Source organism: Gadus chalcogrammus, chromosome 15, assembly GCF_026213295.1.
Source record: "Gadus chalcogrammus isolate NIFS_2021 chromosome 15, NIFS_Gcha_1.0, whole genome shotgun sequence".
In the NCBI taxonomy this organism is placed as follows: Eukaryota; Metazoa; Chordata; class Actinopteri; order Gadiformes; family Gadidae; genus Gadus; species Gadus chalcogrammus.
The window spans coordinates 12,489,959-12,509,591 of NC_079426.1; the positions used below are offsets into that span (position 1 = coordinate 12,489,959).

At 43.8% G+C, this 19,633-nt stretch overlaps 1 protein-coding gene across 2 annotated transcripts in view; it reads right to left on the minus strand.

Moving 5' to 3' along the window:
• The window catches only part of LOC130405246 (SH3 and PX domain-containing protein 2A-like), a 46,726-nt gene that overhangs the window by 6,228 nt on the left and 20,865 nt on the right, over positions 1-19,633 (minus strand). Inside the window, exons 7-10 of one of the 2 annotated variants that reach the window (XM_056610299.1) lie at positions 14,654-14,782; positions 5,742-5,855; positions 3,308-3,391; positions 250-367 (exon numbers count right to left, since the gene is read on the minus strand). In XM_056610299.1, the coding sequence (XP_056466274.1) occupies positions 250-367; positions 3,308-3,391; positions 5,742-5,855; positions 14,654-14,782 (445 nt within the window). The remainder of the gene's footprint in view (positions 1-249; positions 368-3,307; positions 3,392-5,741; positions 5,856-14,653; positions 14,783-19,633) is intronic. The other variant, XM_056610300.1, reaches the window with a different exon arrangement.

Below are 19,633 nucleotides of genomic sequence, written 5' to 3' on the forward strand. Positions count from 1 at the left end.
CCTGTGGTCACAAAAGATCCCATGGCACTAATCAGCACCACAAGACCCTACCCATGGTCTCTGATTGGATCGTTTTATTCTTAATTTCTCAACTGGAATGGCCAGTATTTGTGGTATGCAGTATGGTGCAAATTAGCTGGTGTGCATCCCCAAGGTGGGTGCTACACACCGGTAACGAATGAAGTGTGTGGATGGTGGATAAGGGAGACATTTTCCAGGCCTCAGATGTCTTGAGTGCCTGAAGGTTACCTGATAAACCACCATCCCTCCAGGTTCTTCTGGATGACCTCCACGATCACTCCCTTCTCGAAGGCGATCTCGTCCTTGCCCTCGCTGGTGTAGGGCTGTACTGTGACATAGCTCTCCTCTGGTGGCAGTCCAGAGGGGAAGAGGCAAGGGATGTTAGGACACAGCTCGCAGGCAGGAAGAAACGTATTCATAAAGAAGAAAACATACATATATAGTATATTTAATCAGGGTTTTCCCTGGCTCAGATTGGGCCTTTGCCGGGGTGACCACACATGATTTGTCTTCGTAAAGTAAAGGCAAAGTCTGTTTTACCTTATTTGACAGATATCTATGAATTTTCTGGTTATTTATAAGCATTTGATAAACACAAATATGTATTACGCTTAAATAAATAAACCCCATTAACAAAACTGGTAAAGAAAATAAATATTGTATTACAACATTGGAAGGACCAGGCAATTGCAGTGGTACTTGACTGATCAATTCTGATCAGGTTCCTGGTCCCAAACGAACTAAATTATAAAAGCCAATATAAATCTTTAATAGCTACTCATGGGTCAGGTGTTTAAGAATCTGAAGTCATTGAAACTTTTTTTTCTTCTTTAAAGCACAAACACAAAAGTGACTCTTAACACAAAGGAATGCTATCTGAACCCGCCCCCACTTCCTCCCCTTCTCCATCATTCACCTCTTGTCTCTCTATCTAATTTATGCTTTGAAAAATAGCAAATGTAAATGTCTAATGCCCGCAGATTATATTCTGTTTGCTCACCTATTCTGTTTGCTCACGAGATCTATCTAGGCACATTATCGAGGATACTTGTGTGGTTAATTATGCGTTAATTATAGCAACGGTTTACGCAATGGCTTAGTTGTTGGTAGGTTTTATGTGTTGTGATTCTATATCGTTTGTAAAGCTTTCTTCTTTTTTTGGAATTCTTGTAGACATCCTTTAAAAATAAAGTAGGCTGGGATGTAGTTTAGGCTTTGGGATTTTATGCTTGGCCGCAAAAGGAAACCAGATCCACTTGTCACCGCCAGTCGTCTCGGCAGTACGAGACAGACTGGTCAATTGAATGTATAACAACCAGCAGGTCCAATGTGATGTGGAGATTACATAACACGATTTGTCAGGACGTTCTTGTCTGTGCTAGCCAGCCAAAGACCATTCTTATCAATGGGTCTGATTGGTTGGCTGATGTTCCTAGTAAGCATACAACGTACCGCCATCCGCTGGCCAAGGGACCATATTGCATCCAAAATCAATTCCTTCAAAGATTACTTTATTTTACGCTTCCTTTATTAATTGTCTCTTTGGTGTCGACATTATGATTATGCGCCCAATAATGGAAAAACCTGATAATAATCTCCTAAATTTATCGTCATGTCAATAATGTTAAATTAAAATTGTAATTTCCTACGATAAAATATGTATTTCTTTCTTAATTTCTGTGCTGTGTGCACAGCAAGCAAGACCCCTTGGGATAAGGTAAAATGGACCCTAAACCCCATGTTTATTTGTGACTTCCGAAGAGGCCATGGGGCACATTTGGAGACAGTTTCCTGCCATTTTAGAGCAGGGGTCTCAACATAAACAGACATTCTGCAGTCTGTTTGAAGAAATTGGAGAAGAAACTGAACTGTACACAACTAGCCACTGGGCTGAGCAGCAGAAATCAATACTGTAATTTAAAAATACCTTTTCTTTCCTTTGGCATTGTATATCAATGTAGTATACTGAACTGATACTTTGGATTGTTATAGGAGAGAGAACTACATTTATTTTGCACCAGTTCCAATATGTACATATGGTCCTGTAAACAAATGAGTGCATGAGGACATTTCCTGTTTGTTTAGGTTTCTGTCTCTGAATGCTCTGAGGCTTCTGGACGCTTGTTTGGAGCATTTCCTTTTACTGAGCAAGCTGTCCTGAACCTATTTTCAACAACCACAATGACAGTGGTAGACATGGTATTTCTAAATCAAGATATTTTCCCCAAAACCCATTGTGTACTTTTTACTGTGAGCTGATTTATTTTGATGAGCCAGCACGATGTTGGTCATTTTTATTTTTTGTGAAGCAGGATTATGTTCCTCGTGTGGAAAAAAGGCCTCCCAGAGCTGCTTGGTGGAAAGTGTCTCAAAGCACAAACTAAACTTAAACAGCCCTAGTGCTCATTCCTCTGACTGCTGTCCAACTGAAATATTGTTATAAAAAAGAAAAAGTATGATTTAGAGGAATTATGGGTAAAAAGTTGTTTCTTTGTTGTTTACAAACCGACTCATATGGCAACGTCATAGAATAGAGAAAGGTACCCACCTTTACAGTTGCCCCTTAGAAGCAAAGCAAAGTTGCTAAATATACCATTCACTATTCCAAGCCCTATTACTGCACAACTTCTGATGGGCGGTTGAGATCCATTCCTTAAATTATTTGGAAAATATCGGTCCAGGCAAATTATACTCAATTATAATAAGATGCAGTACTTGCATAGAGAAATCTTCTGATTTAATGTGAGGTCGATTTACATAATTGTAGCATTGAGTTTCGCTTTCACTTTCAAATTACTTTAGTGTCAGTTAGTGGTTATTATTGTGAGTAGTGGGTTGCGGGTCATGATAACAGCGTGACTTAAAGACAGCATGGAGAACAGGACCAAACAACATAATGTAGCCACATCAGGCGTATGATGTGGGAGACCACACTGCATGATGGAGAGGGGAGGTTTTTATGTTGGGGAGGGGGTGATGAGGAAGAGAAGGGGAGATGGAGGGGGAGGAGGAGGAGGTAAAGGGTCATGGAGGGAGGAAGGTGAGGAAGAGGGGGAGAGGGATGAGATCGGAGATGGAGGAAGGGAGAGAAGAGGTGGAAGGGGAGATGGAGGCAGGGAGGGGATTAGAGGAGGAGAATAGGGAGGTAGTACGAAGGAAGAAGGGGAGCGGGAGGGAAGGATGGAGGTAAGATAAGGAAGGCAGCTAGGCCGGGGGAGGGAAGGGTAGATAAGGTGGAATGGGTGAAGAGAGGGAGGAGGAGGTGCAGAATCAAGTCTGGTGTCACCTCGACTTTGCTGCCTGCTGATGACACCACCCAAAGTCCAGCGCCGGTCCAGCCTCTTAAGGTGAGACTTGCGTCGCTTAGTAACTGACAGAGGGATGAGTGAGGTGTTATTTAGACACACAAACACATAGAGCACACCATGGGGTACGAACATGGGTTGGGGGTTGGGAAGCAAAAAACAAACATTTGCAAACACAAAACATGGATGGAACTGTTAAAGGGTGTTATTAGTGACATGTGGGAACATCTAAAAAGACCACAAGGTGACGGTGAGTGAGGACAGATGAGATGAATGGTTGGATGATACCAGGAAGGAAGTGTTGAAACAACCTGAGCCTCCTTCTCTCTCCATGGCATATAATTAGCATTGTTGTTTACCAACATCTGGGGCGCACATTGCAGCTCGAGACGGCTGCAGAGAGTTCAGTCCTGTGTGTGTGTGTGTGTGTGTGTGTGTGTGTGTGTGTGTGTGTGTGTGTGTGTGTGTGTGTGTGTGTGTGTGTGTGTGTGTGTGTGTGTGTGTGTGTGTGTGTGTGTGTGTGTGTGTGTGTGTGTGTGTGTGTGTGTGTGTGTGTGTGCGTGCGTGTTATTCGCTGGATCTTGACATGGTCTCAAAATGAGAAATGAGAAATTGGCAACAATCTAGAAACATCTCAGATTTGTACTAACTCTAGGAAATATGCTTCCAAATGTGTTTAAAGTAAAAAATAAAACCTGGTTGACTGCTAGAGGCTGTGGAATTGTCAGCAATGCACTGATTGGTGGTGAGACATTCTCTAGCCTGACCGGGCCAATAAACACCATGTACACTGACTGGATGTCTCTACGACAACCATCTGCCAGCTATCTGTGTCTGCGAAAAATGCACCACTTTGTGTGCGTGTGCACACACACATGGTTTTGTACACGTGAGCATATTTGTGTGGCCTCTGCGGTATGCAAGTGCATATTTGGTAGGCATGCATTAAAAAAAATTCAAATAGTAAATAAGGGTTTTGGAAGTCCAAACAGGGTGGGTGAAAGGTATTCATCGCATTGTAAAACTGTCAAGCCATTACAGTAATGTATTCCGCTGCACTTTCCCGCCCTGAAGATATACAATACTAAAAGAGATGTGGGCTCCCCTTTAACCAAGTGCAGAAAGCGCAACAGCGTAAAGTTGTCTCTCTGACTGAAGTGATTGTAAATTACATTCATTAGCGATGTGCAACATCATCGCTTTTGCCCCAGTTAACAAGCGTGGCGCCTACATTTCGTGTCTGAATGTGTATGCTGTCGCACTTAAAGCACTAACCTGTCAAAACTGAAATAGGACTAACTCGCAGCAGTAAACATTGAACAACGATTCCGGCTGTTTGTGTGAATTTATGATGCGATGTAGTTTGCCTGTGTGCGTTAAGAATCCGTCAACGTTAATTGTGCAATAATACGGAGGGAATGTGAAATGGGTTCAAGCACGATGACACCCGGCCACCTGGGGGAAATCCAGACGCTTGTGTGACCTATGTGAGCATTTATTGGAATATTCATCATTTATGTATAAGGCGTTTCCTGTATGGGATTTGGGGACTTGCAGACTTGCTCTGATTCCAAGAAAACATAAACAACATAACAAAGGATATTTTTTCATCGGAAAGGTATTGTTACGAAGGGGCTGGGTAATCGCGTGGCAAGCTGTCTAACCCCTAGCCGCTCATTAACGTATGATTTTGTTTTATAGACGTTCAGTCAATTTTTGACTTGTTGATCCTCTTCTGAATGGTGAATGAATGGCGTAACTCTGCCATAGCCTTTAATCTGCTATTTCAAAGCTCCTGTAATTGCTGATTGATCCAAAGTGATGCCACAGTGATTAAACACCATTGTGTTAATAACTCTCTGCTGTTGACAGGTGACAGCCCACAATAGGTGTGAGTGTGTGCTTCAATGATAGGTGTGTGTGTGTATGTGTGTGTTTGGCTTTATGTTTCATCCATTGCGGAGGGTCCAATCTCGGCGGCGTACAGTGCCTTCACTGTAGAGCCCCGTTCTGCTAAACACACCTCTGTGGATGTCTGTGGCCCCCATGGCTCCTGGCCCTCTTCCTGTCTGTATTGACTTAAGCTCGTCTGAATCAGTAGGCTGTTCACCGGAGAGTGGGGCAGGGGAGTGGGCCTAGCCACTGCTAACAGACAGATAGTGTGGTAGCCCTTGGGTGGTTCTGTTGTATTTTGTCCGAGATGGAAATATGTGTGTGTGTGTGCAAGTATTTTTACCATGATAAGCTGTGTGTGTGTGTGTGGTGTGTGTGTGTGTGTGTGTGTGTGTGTGTGTGTGTGTGTGTGTGTGTGTGTGTGTGTGTGTGTGTGTGTGTGTGTGTGTGTGTGTGTGTGTGTGTGTGTGTGTGTGTGTGTGTGTGTGTGTGTTTCTTTCTCGTAACACTTAAGTGTCTTACCTTCCCCAGCCTTGGAGGCCCCTAGGTCGAGGTCGTCTCGGGTTCCGCTGTGGGAGTTCAGATACGTGGCGGGGACCCAGCCCTGCTCCTCTGCGGTGCTCACAAACCACCAGCCTAATGGAGACAAACACAGACACAGAGTTAGCAGGTAATTTAGCAAGCTAACCTAGCAAGTTAATCTAGCAAGCTAACCTAGCAGGCTATTGTATCGTCACATATATCTGCGGACAGATAAGACCTACGACATGCTACATGGTAGCTTTCTATGATAGAGCTAATGTAGCATGTCATGTGAATCACACACACAAATTCCCCGCTAAGCTTTGCTATCAGGGCTAACTTAGCCAGCGCATATCTAGTGACTCATGCGTCTACAGACAAACCATATGATAAAAACTAAACACGGTTACGCAAGTTAAACTGTAACTTCAAGGCATGAGCTCATCTTGCACATGAATTAATCAATGATGTCTTCTAGATAAATTCGTACACTATCTATTAAATTCATTTATCTGCAGTTTGATATCTGTAAAACCGCAGCGACACTTGGAAGATGAGCACAGTGCTGATCCAATTATGTATCTCTCTCACCCCTCTGAGTCATCATTTGAGCCTGTGCCCACTGTGTTGGTCTCTGGGCAGATCATTGGAAACATCTTTCTGGAGCAGTGAAATGAATTAGCAATGGACATGTAGAGAACTTGAATTGAGATGGACTGATAGTCTTCGGCTGCAGAGCCAAAAACATTAGAGGGGAAGACAATTGTGGTATCTTATAAAGCAACAGCATTCTAGGAACCTGCTTTCCATCAGTATCAATCATGAATCAATGGGTGTGACCAACTGGGCTAATAAAACTGGCCCCAAATTGGTATTTTGCAATTGTCTTATTGTTTGGTTTGGAGTGGTATCATATGTTGAACATTGGCGCCAGGGATACACTGATAAATGACTTAAAACATACACACAACAGCACTGTTTCATTAAAGACATAATTTCATAATTTAGTTTTGTGCTAGGCCTGAGGACAGCAATTCCCTCCAAACAAAATCGGTGGACATTTCGAAAATGTATTATGAAACAAAAAATGCTAAGACCGAAGCAGATCAAGTCCATTAAAGTCTCCCTTCAACCTCACACACTTGTGTGTTACTCTTGACTGTGACAAACAGACACCGCAGACAAATCGTTTGTAGTGGTAACACAAAACAATAAGGCATGCAGCTCTCTCAACAACTCTCAAGAGTAGATGTTAGATGCTGCATTGCACATGCTAATTCTGCCTTTTAAAGAATAAATGTTTTACAATGGGTTAAGGGCCATCAAATATGTCCATCCATGGTCCAAGTGTGATGTCTGACGCAATGGCATATTCTTTAGGCCCTAATTAACCAACAAACAAATAACTGGGTTTAATTGGCATCTACTTTTTATGGAAAGTAATGAAACAAAAAAGGGAGATTTCAATGGGCTCTCCTTTCACTAAAATCTCACCAATTTATTGGGGTTTGAGAACAATTGTCTTGCTGTCATTGAACACCACAGAACTTGACAATGACAAAAAGGACTTGGCTACAACGGGGGATAGCTCCACCATCAGTTGTGAAGTTGCACTCTATTACTGCACTCTACTCATGCACTCAGGTTTAGGGTGTTTAGTGTGGGTAGGGGAGCGAGAATACCTGCGCTGTGTCTGAAACTGAGCCCCGTGTTGGCCAGGAATCAAGAACATAACAGGCCGTGTAATGTGCTGCTCAACTTTAATACTCCATCACTGGTCTCAGAAATCTCGGAACCCCCAGAATTTTGACCAGTTTGTTTCTACTGACTGTACCCTTTTACTAAATATTTTCTTCTACTTTGAGGGAAAAACATTAGCTTAAAGATTCAACAATCTAAAAATCCATCACCAAAAAAGTTACATTCATGTAATGTGACTGCTGTCGATTATACTTGACACAAACAAAGAGCATCCTTTTAAAGGCAGGAAATCAAGAAAAACACGTTTGTAAATTACAGATAATTACACTTAGGGAAGAAAAAAGTGGAAAGTCTCTTCCAAAGCCAATGCGTCTTGTCCAAAGCCAATAAACATTTCTAGCTATGCTGCAAAATCCAATTCTCACACTACCATGGCATCATGGGAAAAGCAGTTCCCCTTCAACATACGTTTTACAAACTGGTACTGACACTGGTACAAATGTAAGCAAACACCCTCTCCACTAAATTGAAAGCATTCAGCTCAAACGTCTGAATGAGAATACAGCACAAATTCACAGGGTCACCTGGACAGTGCTGAGTAAACATGCAATGTTATTGATGGCTTGGACCGCCACGGTTTTATTTTTTCCTGCCCTCCTATCGGCAGGTGCTTGGGCTGAGTTCACTCAACCCTTAAAAGAGACCATAAAAGAACGTAGAGCAAAAAGCTGGCACGCCCCATTACAACCCTGATGACTTCCTGGCTCAGGCTTATATTGGGCAGGTGGGAATCAGGGCAATTAAAAGAAAAAACGATTCAACACAGGGTCTGCTATATGTCTTTCATTATAAGCCTTAATTCAAACAAGCAATTCGATTCGACCCAATAGCATTGGGACTTATTTATGCTACATTTTGAGAGCCAAAAAGTATTGAGGCAGATCATGCGCAGATCTACGGGAATGGGAAAGATGACCTCAGCAGAAGTATGCACTGTCTCTAACATACGTTTTTCTGGGTAGTAGGGATATTCAGCTATGGGAGGAATAAGATTGAAGAGGAATATTTTCTGTGTGCGTGTTAGCTTGCGTTCATGTAGGTGCACATGGATAAGTGAATGTACAGGGGAGTGTGTGTCTGTGTGTGTGTTTGTGTGTGTGTGTGTGTGTGTGTGTGTGTGTGTGTGTGTGTGTGTGTGTGTGTGTGTGTGTGTGTGTGTGTGTGTGTGTGTGTGTGTGTGTGTGTGTGTGTGTGTGTGTGTGTGTGTGTGTGTGTGTGTGTGTGTGTGTGTGTGTGTGTGTGTGTGTGTCTCCACTCAATGTTAACACCCCCAGAAGGGAGATATTGTCTTGACGGGAGGTTTTCTGTTCTGTATCAAGATATGCAAAAAAAAAAAGTAATGCAGCCAGACCGATGTTTACATTACAACATTGCACATTCTGACTTTTTTGAACCCTTGGTATTATGAGAAATACCATTGGGCAGCTTCTTTGCAATGCATTTACTTCCCTGCGAGGGTAGAACCACAACAGCTTGTGGTTCTGAGATCAGCATTATTATTTTTACCTTTTAACTCTCCTCCTGACATGATCATGGCTTGAATACAACAATATGATTCTTCCACCCAAAGTGATTTCATATACATCATAAACATCAGAATGTTGAGATCCTAACCACACACATGAAACTAATATGTTCACAACTTCAGACAGAGAAGAAAACGCCATTGGGTCTGACATGGGTGTGCAGAGAGAGAGAGCGACCCCAGCGCACTACAGATTGATGTGGGGGAGACACAGCAGGTTAAAGGTCATGACGGCTGATTATACGACGAGACATGCAGGACTTTGTCTTGGTTTAGGTACAGCCTTAAACAGAAATCAACAAGACCATCAACAAAAGTGTATCAACCAGGAGATAATGTGTAAATAACAACAGTGAATACAAAGACAGCTCTTCCTGTCACTTGAGAGCAAGAGAGCAAGAAACTCTTGCTCGGTATAATAACCAAATATATAATAATCCACTTTAGCCCTGAATTCCTGTTTGAATGTGTGATTGTGAGCTTACTGTTAATAAGTATGGAGTAACGTGTGTTACAGTTATACAGCTGTGAAGGGTGGAATAACTGGCTGGATATTCTGGACGGGGGGAAACTGGGGTGACGTCAGCCTATGCCGAGCCCGAGACGTTCAAGCGATAAAACTGTCTGCTTACGGTTATTTAGCCTACATTCTGCACATCTAGTTAGAGGACAGAGATAGGAGAGAGAGAGAGAGAGAGAGAGAGAGAGAGAGAGAGAGAGAGAGAGAGAGAGAGAGAGAGAGAGAGAGAGAGAGAGAGAGAGAGAGAGAGAGAGAGACATAGAGGAGCCTTTTAGTCTCATTTGTCTACCATACGGTACCTGCCATCTGGAAACTCTATCAAGTTAAAGACCCCGGCCGCCATTTTTTACTGTAATCAACAACAGATTTACAGCTGAGCCAGAAAGAGTGAGCAGAACTCCAGATTCTCCATTTCCTCCTGGTCAATGAATCAACCAATAGGATTAATAAATAGCAATATCTGTCTGATACATATTGTCAGGCTTTATCCATAATTATGAATGACTAGAATTGCAGGTTGCCTGCATTACACTCCATAGCGGAAACAACAAACCAAAGTTGTAGTTTAATTGTTTAGGTGTGGATTGATTTTAGTGTGCATTTGCAGGATAAATCACAGCTTTACTTTAAGCAGCATCAGTCAGTGTTGTGTGCTCTATTCTATTTTGTAGGTCAGGTTCTTCAGTGATAAGGAATGCAGTGGTTCAGTTTGTCAGCAGATATGTAACACCGCTGTCAGGAGTAGAGCGCATTGCAGGAAGGGAAAAAAGCAAACCCATTGATCCCCAGCTTCTTCTATTTATTAACAGAGTATCTGTTATCAGAGTGAAGGTGGGATATATATCTAGCTACAAACATACACACTGTTCCACTGTGTTTCCTGACACACCAGAGTACTCCATTACCTGGGTCGCTCCTCTACACTGGGGGAAGTGAACGACGGCACAAAAAGGACTGTTCAAGAATATTCAAGGGCTGATGTTGACCTAAGGAACAACCTCACCTCCTTCTCGCCTCCTTCTCAGCTTCTGAATGAACCCCCTCATGGCAATCTCTCTTTCTCTCTCCCTCGCTCTTTTTTTTTTATGTGCTTCTGCGAATCGGAGACACAGAAATCCTTGGCTTCGCCTGCACACCCTCGAACCTCAGAGAGTGGGTTTACCTTCATGGTCGAATCCTATGTGTGGGTGTGATGGATTGAATTCCTCATCAGACCAAAAAGACGAGACTGTGTTGCATGAAGAAATGTGCCCTTCAGGAGCCACTACAGGGTTGAGGGCATCCTGCCCAAGGATAGTATGTTGTGGAAACGTGGGATTGATCCCAGTACCTTTGAGTAAGGAGTGGAACCCCGTTGCCTTTCCACTAAACTACCCTACCCCACTAAAAGGATTTCCGGATGGATTTCAAAGATCCCCAATTACCGCAGATACACTGGGTGGTACTGGAGCGCTGGCTGAGGGCGGCTCGGGGGACGCCTGAGGGTCTGAGCGATCAGGGCTGTCTTCTCCAACACAGACATTCCATAAGATCATTTGGCATATTCGGATTCAGACGACTTCATGACTTCATTCAAAAGGGGTTCTCTCTGAATATGGACAAAAGGCGAAAGGGATAGCCTGCAAAATAACATGAACTCTAAATTGAATTGAAAGTTGCGATTATCCGCAATTATTTTTCAACTGACCTGATAGCCAGGTGCTAAGTACTACAGTTTAACAACGGTGCGCGTTTAGTCCCATATAACGTAAGCCCTGGAGGCATCCTGGAGGATACATTAAACCATTGTAATGAATAAACCTCCATGAAGCGCTACGTTTGGCAGGAAATGGATTTTTCCATATTCCCTTCGAGTTTGACCCAGCACTCTCTCTGCTCTCTAGTAAGCGCCTCGCTCTCTCCTGGCAAACTTGGGAAAATGGACAAGAAAGAACCAACTAGGAGGAACGGGAGGAAGCTTTAGGCAACATGCTTTATGGAGTCATGAGGGATGTTTGGCTGATTTGGTTTCAATAGGTATAATATCAATTTATATTCCATAAAATACCAACTATAGAGTATGTCTCAAACAAAAAAGTATGCAAACATACATAATTTGAAAAATTTCATACTAGGTCCCAGAACTTGGCACTAATAGCGCTGCATCTAGAATCAACAGTGGACTGTATTGAAAAACGTTGTATCCACAAATGAACACATTGAATCATTACAATATAAAAACACTAAAGCAACTAATGCAGAATAGGCCAAGAACCCAAACAAAAAAACGTCCTCATCAGACTAGCGCAATGGAAAGTCCTGCCTTGGCCGGGGTCTGCAAGCTGGAAAACAGAGAAAGCTGAGCTTGCTTAAAGCCCTGACCTAGATTCAGTGCCCTGTCAAAGGCATATATTATCTAATCTAAGGTAAGGGAAAATCTATGACCACACTAAACAATCACAGGCACAGCATGGTGTACATTCTGTATATAGCAGCTTCACTGAAAGGTGAGGCAACCTTTGGCTCGGGATAACTCAGTGAAGTAAAAATTTGCATTGGTGTTTCAATGTTTTATTTCTATCTTGGACGTTTTCCAAACAAAGTGATTGTGTTGTGGTTGAATACAGTACAGTCTAGTGCACTGTCATGAATGGATGAATCTATTGATAACTAAATGCCTGCTTAAGCACAGCTCTGTGATTCCTCGGAAACGAATCCACCCTCTAGTAATCAAGAAAGCAATGGAAGGTAATTCAAAGGTCTTTTCTTTTTTATGATCCCCCTACTTTAACTGATTACATCTGTAAGAGTGTCGGAAAGGATTTTCAATGCACAGCGGTTGATCTTGCCAAGAAGAGCGGATGCTAAACCTGATGGCTCTGCACCTGGAATTGTTAGTGTTTGCTGCTTTGGCTTGAGTTTGATCTGTGTCACCAATCCAGCTTTAGGCCTGCCTTCATCTCCAGAGTGACGTTCAGCCCTGAGTTCATTGCTCTTGGAAGCAACCCCTGCAGCAAGATGTAAGAGGGCGGGGGTTGTATTTACTGTAACTTCAAACACTGAAATTGTCCATTGGTGCCTCGTAAATATGTCAAAGGTGTTTAAGATGAATTTTAAGATGGATTTACATTGGATCTTTTGGTTTTAACTGCAGTTTTAACAGTTCAGTTGTCTTACAAACCAATAGTTTAGGAAACCTGGCAAGTTACTCCAATAAATAAATAGGCAATTATTACTTAATAGCAAGATAGCTTAAGGAAGTGGAAAGAGATATGGTATGAAAACACAATTTTCCTCCATGGAAACAAAAAAGAAACTGACCGGGAACGGTTTGGGTAATAAATCGGTTGTAGAGCCACTGAAACTTTCCTACTGTGCACGGATCATAACCCGAGCAAGATCCTCAAAAAGTGAGTGCTTGAGTTGCAGGGCGATCAAAAGCTAAAATATACAGTTTGCCGCACACTCTGCTTGAACGCACAAGGGGTCACAGTTTCCACATTCAAACACATCCTGTAGGGGAGGTCTTGTATAGAAAAGACAGACTTCAAGGTGTTTGAATATCAACCTGAAGCGTGGTCCCCCCCCCGCCCACCACCACCGCCCGCGGAGGGGATTGGGTCCTTCTTAGGTCCAGGAAGGGAAAACAAACTTGCAAACTGGGGGCCGGCCGGCCATGTAAAACTTCAAAGCAGAAACCACTCCATTACCTCTCCCTTAAGGCCTCCCGAGGAGGGCATGGGGTTTCAGTCACGCTGAGATTAACCCATCCCAGCCGCCTCCGATCGCCATTTCCACTTTTCCCCTGCAATTTATATCTCTCCCAGAAGCCCTCTGACTCCGATTCATATTTTTTCTTTACGTTCGGAGCATGCCGTTGAAGAGATTGTTTTTCAGTCCTCCTTGGCGGATCCCACCACTATAAGGTCACTCTACCGTTTCAGATGATAAATGTTCCGAAAAGGGAAACGTCGGAAAAGGTTTTTCCTTTTCTGGCTATAGTATTGAAACACTGGGAATGATCAACGATTGAGCTGTGTTCTATCCAGGAAGTCAATACTATTAAAAAAACTCCTTAGCATGCCTCATACCATATGGTGTTAGATAATAAACCGATTTGGCCCAACATCAATAATAGCAACGTGTTTTAATTTTATTCCTTTAAATTCATACCACCGTCAAACCAAACAATTGTAGTAACAAAAAAACGTTATCAAAATAAAACAACCATTAGTGCTTATGCTATGTGCTTTGTGCAAAGACGATTGTGTTCCTAAACTTGACGACATCAACGTCCTCTCAATGTGTTTCTACTCATGTCTTACGAAACCAGCTGAGTCAGGCCTCTCTGCAGCTGGCATCTGTAAAGCCCCCTCTATGTCTTCCCCGCTTTCCATTAAAGTAAAGCAAAATAATTAGAATAAGCCTAGAGGACATTCCTCCCGCTAAAGGCAACAGCTTGGACCCCAGCCTAAACCAACAACGGTGGCGGGGGGGGGCCTGACTGCTGACCGAAGCATGGCGCAAACCCGGGATAAGACACGAGCAAGAGAGGGTCTGCAGACAAAGAAGGGGTGAGAGAGAGAAAAAGGGGGGTGCAAGAGAGGCAAGAGGACTAGAGAGAGAGAGAGAGAGAGAGAGAGAGAGAGAGAGAGAGAGAGAGAGAGAGAGAGAGAGAGAGAGAGAGAGAGAGGGAGCAAGAGAGTGGGAGAGGAAGGGTGAGATAAGGAGAACAGGGGAGGGGCTGCATCAGGGAATGGAATCAAACACTGTTTAAACAAAAGTGCTTGAACGTGTTCCGTAGAGGGCCTGGATAACAGCTGACAAACAGGCCAACCTGCAGGATTTTTTTTGTGCATTTGTTGTTGTATGAATGTGTATGCGCGTGTGCACGTGAAGATTTGTCATTTGAGCACCACATGTCTTTTGTGCCCCTAACTGTATGCAGTAAACGTCTGTGTGTGTGTGTGTGTGTGTGTGTGTGTGTGTGTGTGTGTGTGTGTGTGTGTGTGTGTGTGTGTGTGTGTGTGTGTGTGTGTGTGTGTGTGTGTGTGTGTGTGTGTGTGTGTGTGTGTGTGTGCGTGTGTGTGTGTGTGTGTGTGTGTTGTCGTCATCGCCGTCACTTACCACTCTCGCTCTTCTCGATGACGTCCACCACCTCCCCGGCCTGCAGGCTGATCTCGGCCGGCTCCTGCTTCTCGTAGCCGGCCACCACCACGTACTGCTCCAGCAGCATGGGGTCGGACGCGTCCAGACCTGGCGTGGACGGAAAGAAGCACGCCGTCAGCCAGCTGCCGGACACGGACCCCCGAGGGCGGCCCGCGACGGGCGCCGGCCGCTGTGCCATCGGCCCTGTCGACCACTGGGGGGCTCCTTGGCCAGTGACAGAGAGGCACTCAGCACATCTCCACCCGCCGAGTCCCGTCTGGCCCCAGAGAGGTGTCCCTCCTCCCTATCTCCAGCCCAACATCAAGGGGCGACCAGGGAGACCCAGGGACCTGAGGAGGAGGAGGAGGAGGAGGAGGAGGAGGAGGAGGAGGAGGAGGAGGAGGAAGAGAAAAGGCCTCTCTCCACAACGCAATGCATCAGGCGCTTGGCTCGGAAGAAGATCCCATCTGGTAATGTCGAGGGGCCCCCTACGTCCGTGTATAGTCCAACAACAGTTGCGACGAGGAGAAGGTGAAGTCAATAAAAGAGAAAGAAGAGGACAAGAGGATAGTGAACATAAGAACAGAAAGAGGAGGGAGAGGAAAGGAACGAAGGAAAGCGAGCGGTTGATATGGAAGAGGAGGAGTGGAACTAGTGACCCAGTTGTGGACTGGACAGTGCAGAGGCAAAGAGAAACAGTTTCCTCTGGAAAATAAACAGTCTGCTGAAAAGCCTCCTTCTCTCTGGTCGGGGGGCCGGAGTTGGAGAAAGAGGAGTGGGGGGGCGGGGAGTAACGTACGCCAATCATACAAGTCGACACTGGAGGCCTTAAATAGAACCAGATGAAGGAGGCGGGAGCGGAGCTCAGCAGGCCCGCCCTCTACCTCTATGAAACACTAGAGCTCAGACTAAAGCATGCACACCAGCCAATGACAATCCTTCTCTGCTCTTTCTTTTTTTCTCTCACCAACCAACAGGAATCCTCCTAGCGTTCTTTTTTTTCTCTCCGACTTTTTCGAGTTAACTTTATGAGAACCAGCAGTGAACTAATTGTAATATTATGACACCTCTTTCATGAGCTGATCGTTTATTATCTCATTCAGTTAAGTTTGATGTAAACTTAGTAACTGAATCTTCATCCTTTGACTTATTGACCAGGGACAAATCGCCGCGGTAACCACCAAAACAATGGCCAAAATGGTATAGAAGGCGTGTATAGCACGCGAATAGTTAAGGTACACATCCAATCTCAAGCAACACACACTTGAGGTTTAAATCTAGAGATACCATAAACAAAGCATGCCTGAAAAAGAAAATGCACAAAGAAAATCAAATGTTGGAGCAAAACTAACTAAGTGGCAGCTGCTGTTCAACAAGCCACAGCTCTTATGTAATTCACACATCGGCATAAGCTTATGAACAAATTCAAACTAATCTTGTCCAACAAACTGTATGTATGAGTGGGCATTCATTTAAATCAATTGTGTTCTTCATTATGCTTCTTGTATTGAACCTCTAGCATTTCAAGTAGAATGCTTCATTCTCTCATCATTGCCACAGAACGTGCCAGAAGAAATACAATATCTCAATTTGTGTCTGACGTTTTCAAGAAAGTGTCTAGGAACTAGAACACCTTCAAGATGAATGATATCAAACTGCTTATCCAATCGATGGAATGTGAGGCTTCGAGATAAGTGTTTGAGATTAATATCATTATGTGGTCAGTTAAAGACAGTGACTACTACCTTATGACAGACCAGGAACTCATTTTTTCCTTTATCCAAATAAGGATTATCTCCTCACTTGGTGTCCTCCAAGAGGAAATAACAGTCCAAGAAGATAAGTATTAGGTTGTAATTCCTCAAGCATTTCAGCTATTTTCCTCAAAACCATATGTTCATAACACGTTTGGGTGAATTGATTTAGCAAGTAAATTGTACTTCACAATTTAAGGTATTTCTATTTTTACCTTGAAGATTTCCATGGAAATAAATGGCTGCCCATGGCCCACTAATGAAAGTACTTGCAATTTGTAGTATGAGGAATATTACAAACAGTGTGGTGACACTTGTTTGAATCTCTGGTAAAAGAAAATACCTCCAAAGAGTACGAAACAGAATAATGGCTCATAACAATTTTTAAACATACTTTTCTGTTTAACTATTGTTATTATTAAACATGCACTGTTTTCAGCGACCTGGTTTGCTGAAAACAGACCATGTTGGAAAGTGAGCAGCTGAACAGCAGAGCTAACATTACAACCTCAGCATATGAAATGTTCACCTCAACAAGAACACATGGCCAGAATAAGAAACGCAGCAGTTTGAAGGAAAAAGCCAAGCTCAAAATGTTGTGGAAAATAATCCTACTGATCAAGTTTTTTAAAGATTGCCTGAAAACATCCTTCAGCTCGTATTAATCACTACCTTGGTTGACTTGCATATCTCAAAAGTGCATTGTGTGCGTGTCTATGTGTGTTGATAACTTGTACTTCATTCGTGTGTCTGCATTCGTGTGTGAGGTTGTGTGTGTGTGTTGGAGGGGAAGAAGTGCCTTATAGAGTGTAATATGGACCTCAGGCCCGTCTATACAGCGTAATCCAGGCAGTATTTATGAGCTCTGAAAAGAAAGCATTCTCCTCTTGGGTTGGGGTATAGTTGGGAGGGGTGTCGCCATCAGATTACCCACTCATTCTGTTTACGTTTCTCCTGACTCCGATTTCTACACCCACTTCCTTCCCCCCCTCCCGCCCATCCTCCCGACCTCGTACTCTGAGACACCTTCACTCCCCATAAACCTCTGTCCCACCCCTCATCATCATCAAGATCTATCCAGAAAAAAATCCCTCCATGACAGTTTGGAAGTCTGCGATAAGGGAAGCTTCGGGAGTCTTTCCTGCTGCCAATGTTTTAGCCTTTTGTAGCGATGGCAGCCAGATATTGGAATTTGTCGATTTATATAACAGACAGCGTTTGACAGTGGAATACGGTTAACAGAAGCATGGTTGGAAGGGGGGGGGGGGGGGGGGGGGGGGGGGGGGGGGGGCGCAGAGTTGTGTATCAAAGACGTTGCAGATGGACTAGACTAGAGCTATTTGTTAGCCCCGGCAGCTGCAGAAGGGGAAGTTGGAGATGAGGAGGAGAGGACCCCGGCTCTGCTGCTCTCAATGTAACACAGATGCAATCATGTCACTGAGTGAGTATGTGGCCCCCCGAGAGGAAGACTGGAGCAGGCACAGGAAGTGTGTCCAAACAAGCACAACAGTAATGCAACGGTGACACAACAGCAATACGAGCTTGCATTTAACATTAAGGCACGATCATGCAACTCTTTAATGTGTGTTGCTATTCTTTGTGTTTTTTTCAAACTTTTGTTATTTAGCAGATGCGTTCTTAGCAACTTGAAGATTTCAAATACACTTCCATCACGCATTAGAGCAGTTAGGGGGCTTGGCCATCTTGCTCAATGATGCCTATGACTTAGGCTGCAGATACCGGGGATCAAACCCAGTACTATTTGGCCTGCCCTTGCTCTATTCTACCACTATCCTCTTGTTTCTGCCCATAACGCAGGCCCCCAGGATTGAAGAGGAGGCGCTCTCATAGGGTGCACGGTTCATAGTGGCTTTCCCCTGGTTTTTAACATCATGGATCTTTTAAACCTCTCCCAAAAAGCATGCACGGAAATCCAATGAAAGATTGCACATAACAGTGGAGTGGACTCTACTCAGTCAATAAGGCGTTAAATGTCTGTTGACTTAGATTAAAGTGTAGCTTTGAGCTATCCTTTAAAGGAGCTCTTTATTCAGCCATTTAATATCGACAGGGAGCAGCTCGCTGCCCAAACAGTTCATCTTTATTAACCCGGCAATTAGAGAACGACCATTTATCATAATTACTTCCTGCCGTGGATAAATCTCCTTTGCATGCCTGGCACACACAAACTTTGTATGTTTGGCTCTTGATGGGTTAACTATGAATGCATTCATTGGCCTTTCCAGTATGGCTATCTTGCATATAAACGCACAAGCAGCACACACTGAAATGTACACACACACACACACACGCACACACAAACACACGCCTCCCATGGGAGGTGCATGGGAACTGCAGGGAGATGGAATGGAGGGGGATAATTAATGCATTTCAGTGAGCGGGAAATCCAAATCGCTGAGAAACGTGTTGCACGAAAGAGCTGTATATGAACGACTGCCCACGCGTGTGCCCCAAAGTGGCAAATGTCATAGTCGCTGTGCACGAAGGGCCCGCTGCACGGCCCCACCGGATGTAGACATCGCAAAGCACGGCCCCGCGCCCTCTCTCTCGTTGCTGCTTTGCAATGTTGATGATTAAAGTGCTTAAAGCCAGGAAATGTAATTCAAAAGGAGTTCATATGGTTCTAGGACTCACTGAATGTCGATTGGCAAATCATGACACCGAATGCTACCCGCTCACTCGGCGCAAATTTGCATAAAGTGAACTGAAGTTCAACTTTTTTCCCGCCCCTGCGAGCCCCCGCCCACTTTGGAGCATTCACACAATTATCTGGGAAATGCGATATTGCATCCAATACAAAAGGTGTGGTCACACTTGCAATCGTTGAGGGCGAAGTTCTTGGCGTCACAGCACCTGACATGTTCTAATTTTTCATTCCTCAGGTCTCATTCTCGTTCTTATTAAAGCCATGTACACACAATTGATCAGACTGCTCACGCCAACATTTTCTGCAACCTGTATAGTATGCATCCTTTATGTTTATTATGTCTCTGTAGTGATTTTCTGTTTGTTGAAGCATACACAAGGGTGTGTAATGAAGGGGAAACGGACATGCAAGTGTTTTTCTTTTTGTAACTCTAAATGGAGTTTCAAATGGACAATGGATAATCATGACAAATGAATAACGCTGTTGATGAACTTCGATTTTCGAAGGACCCAGGGATGACATTTATTCATATTTTTT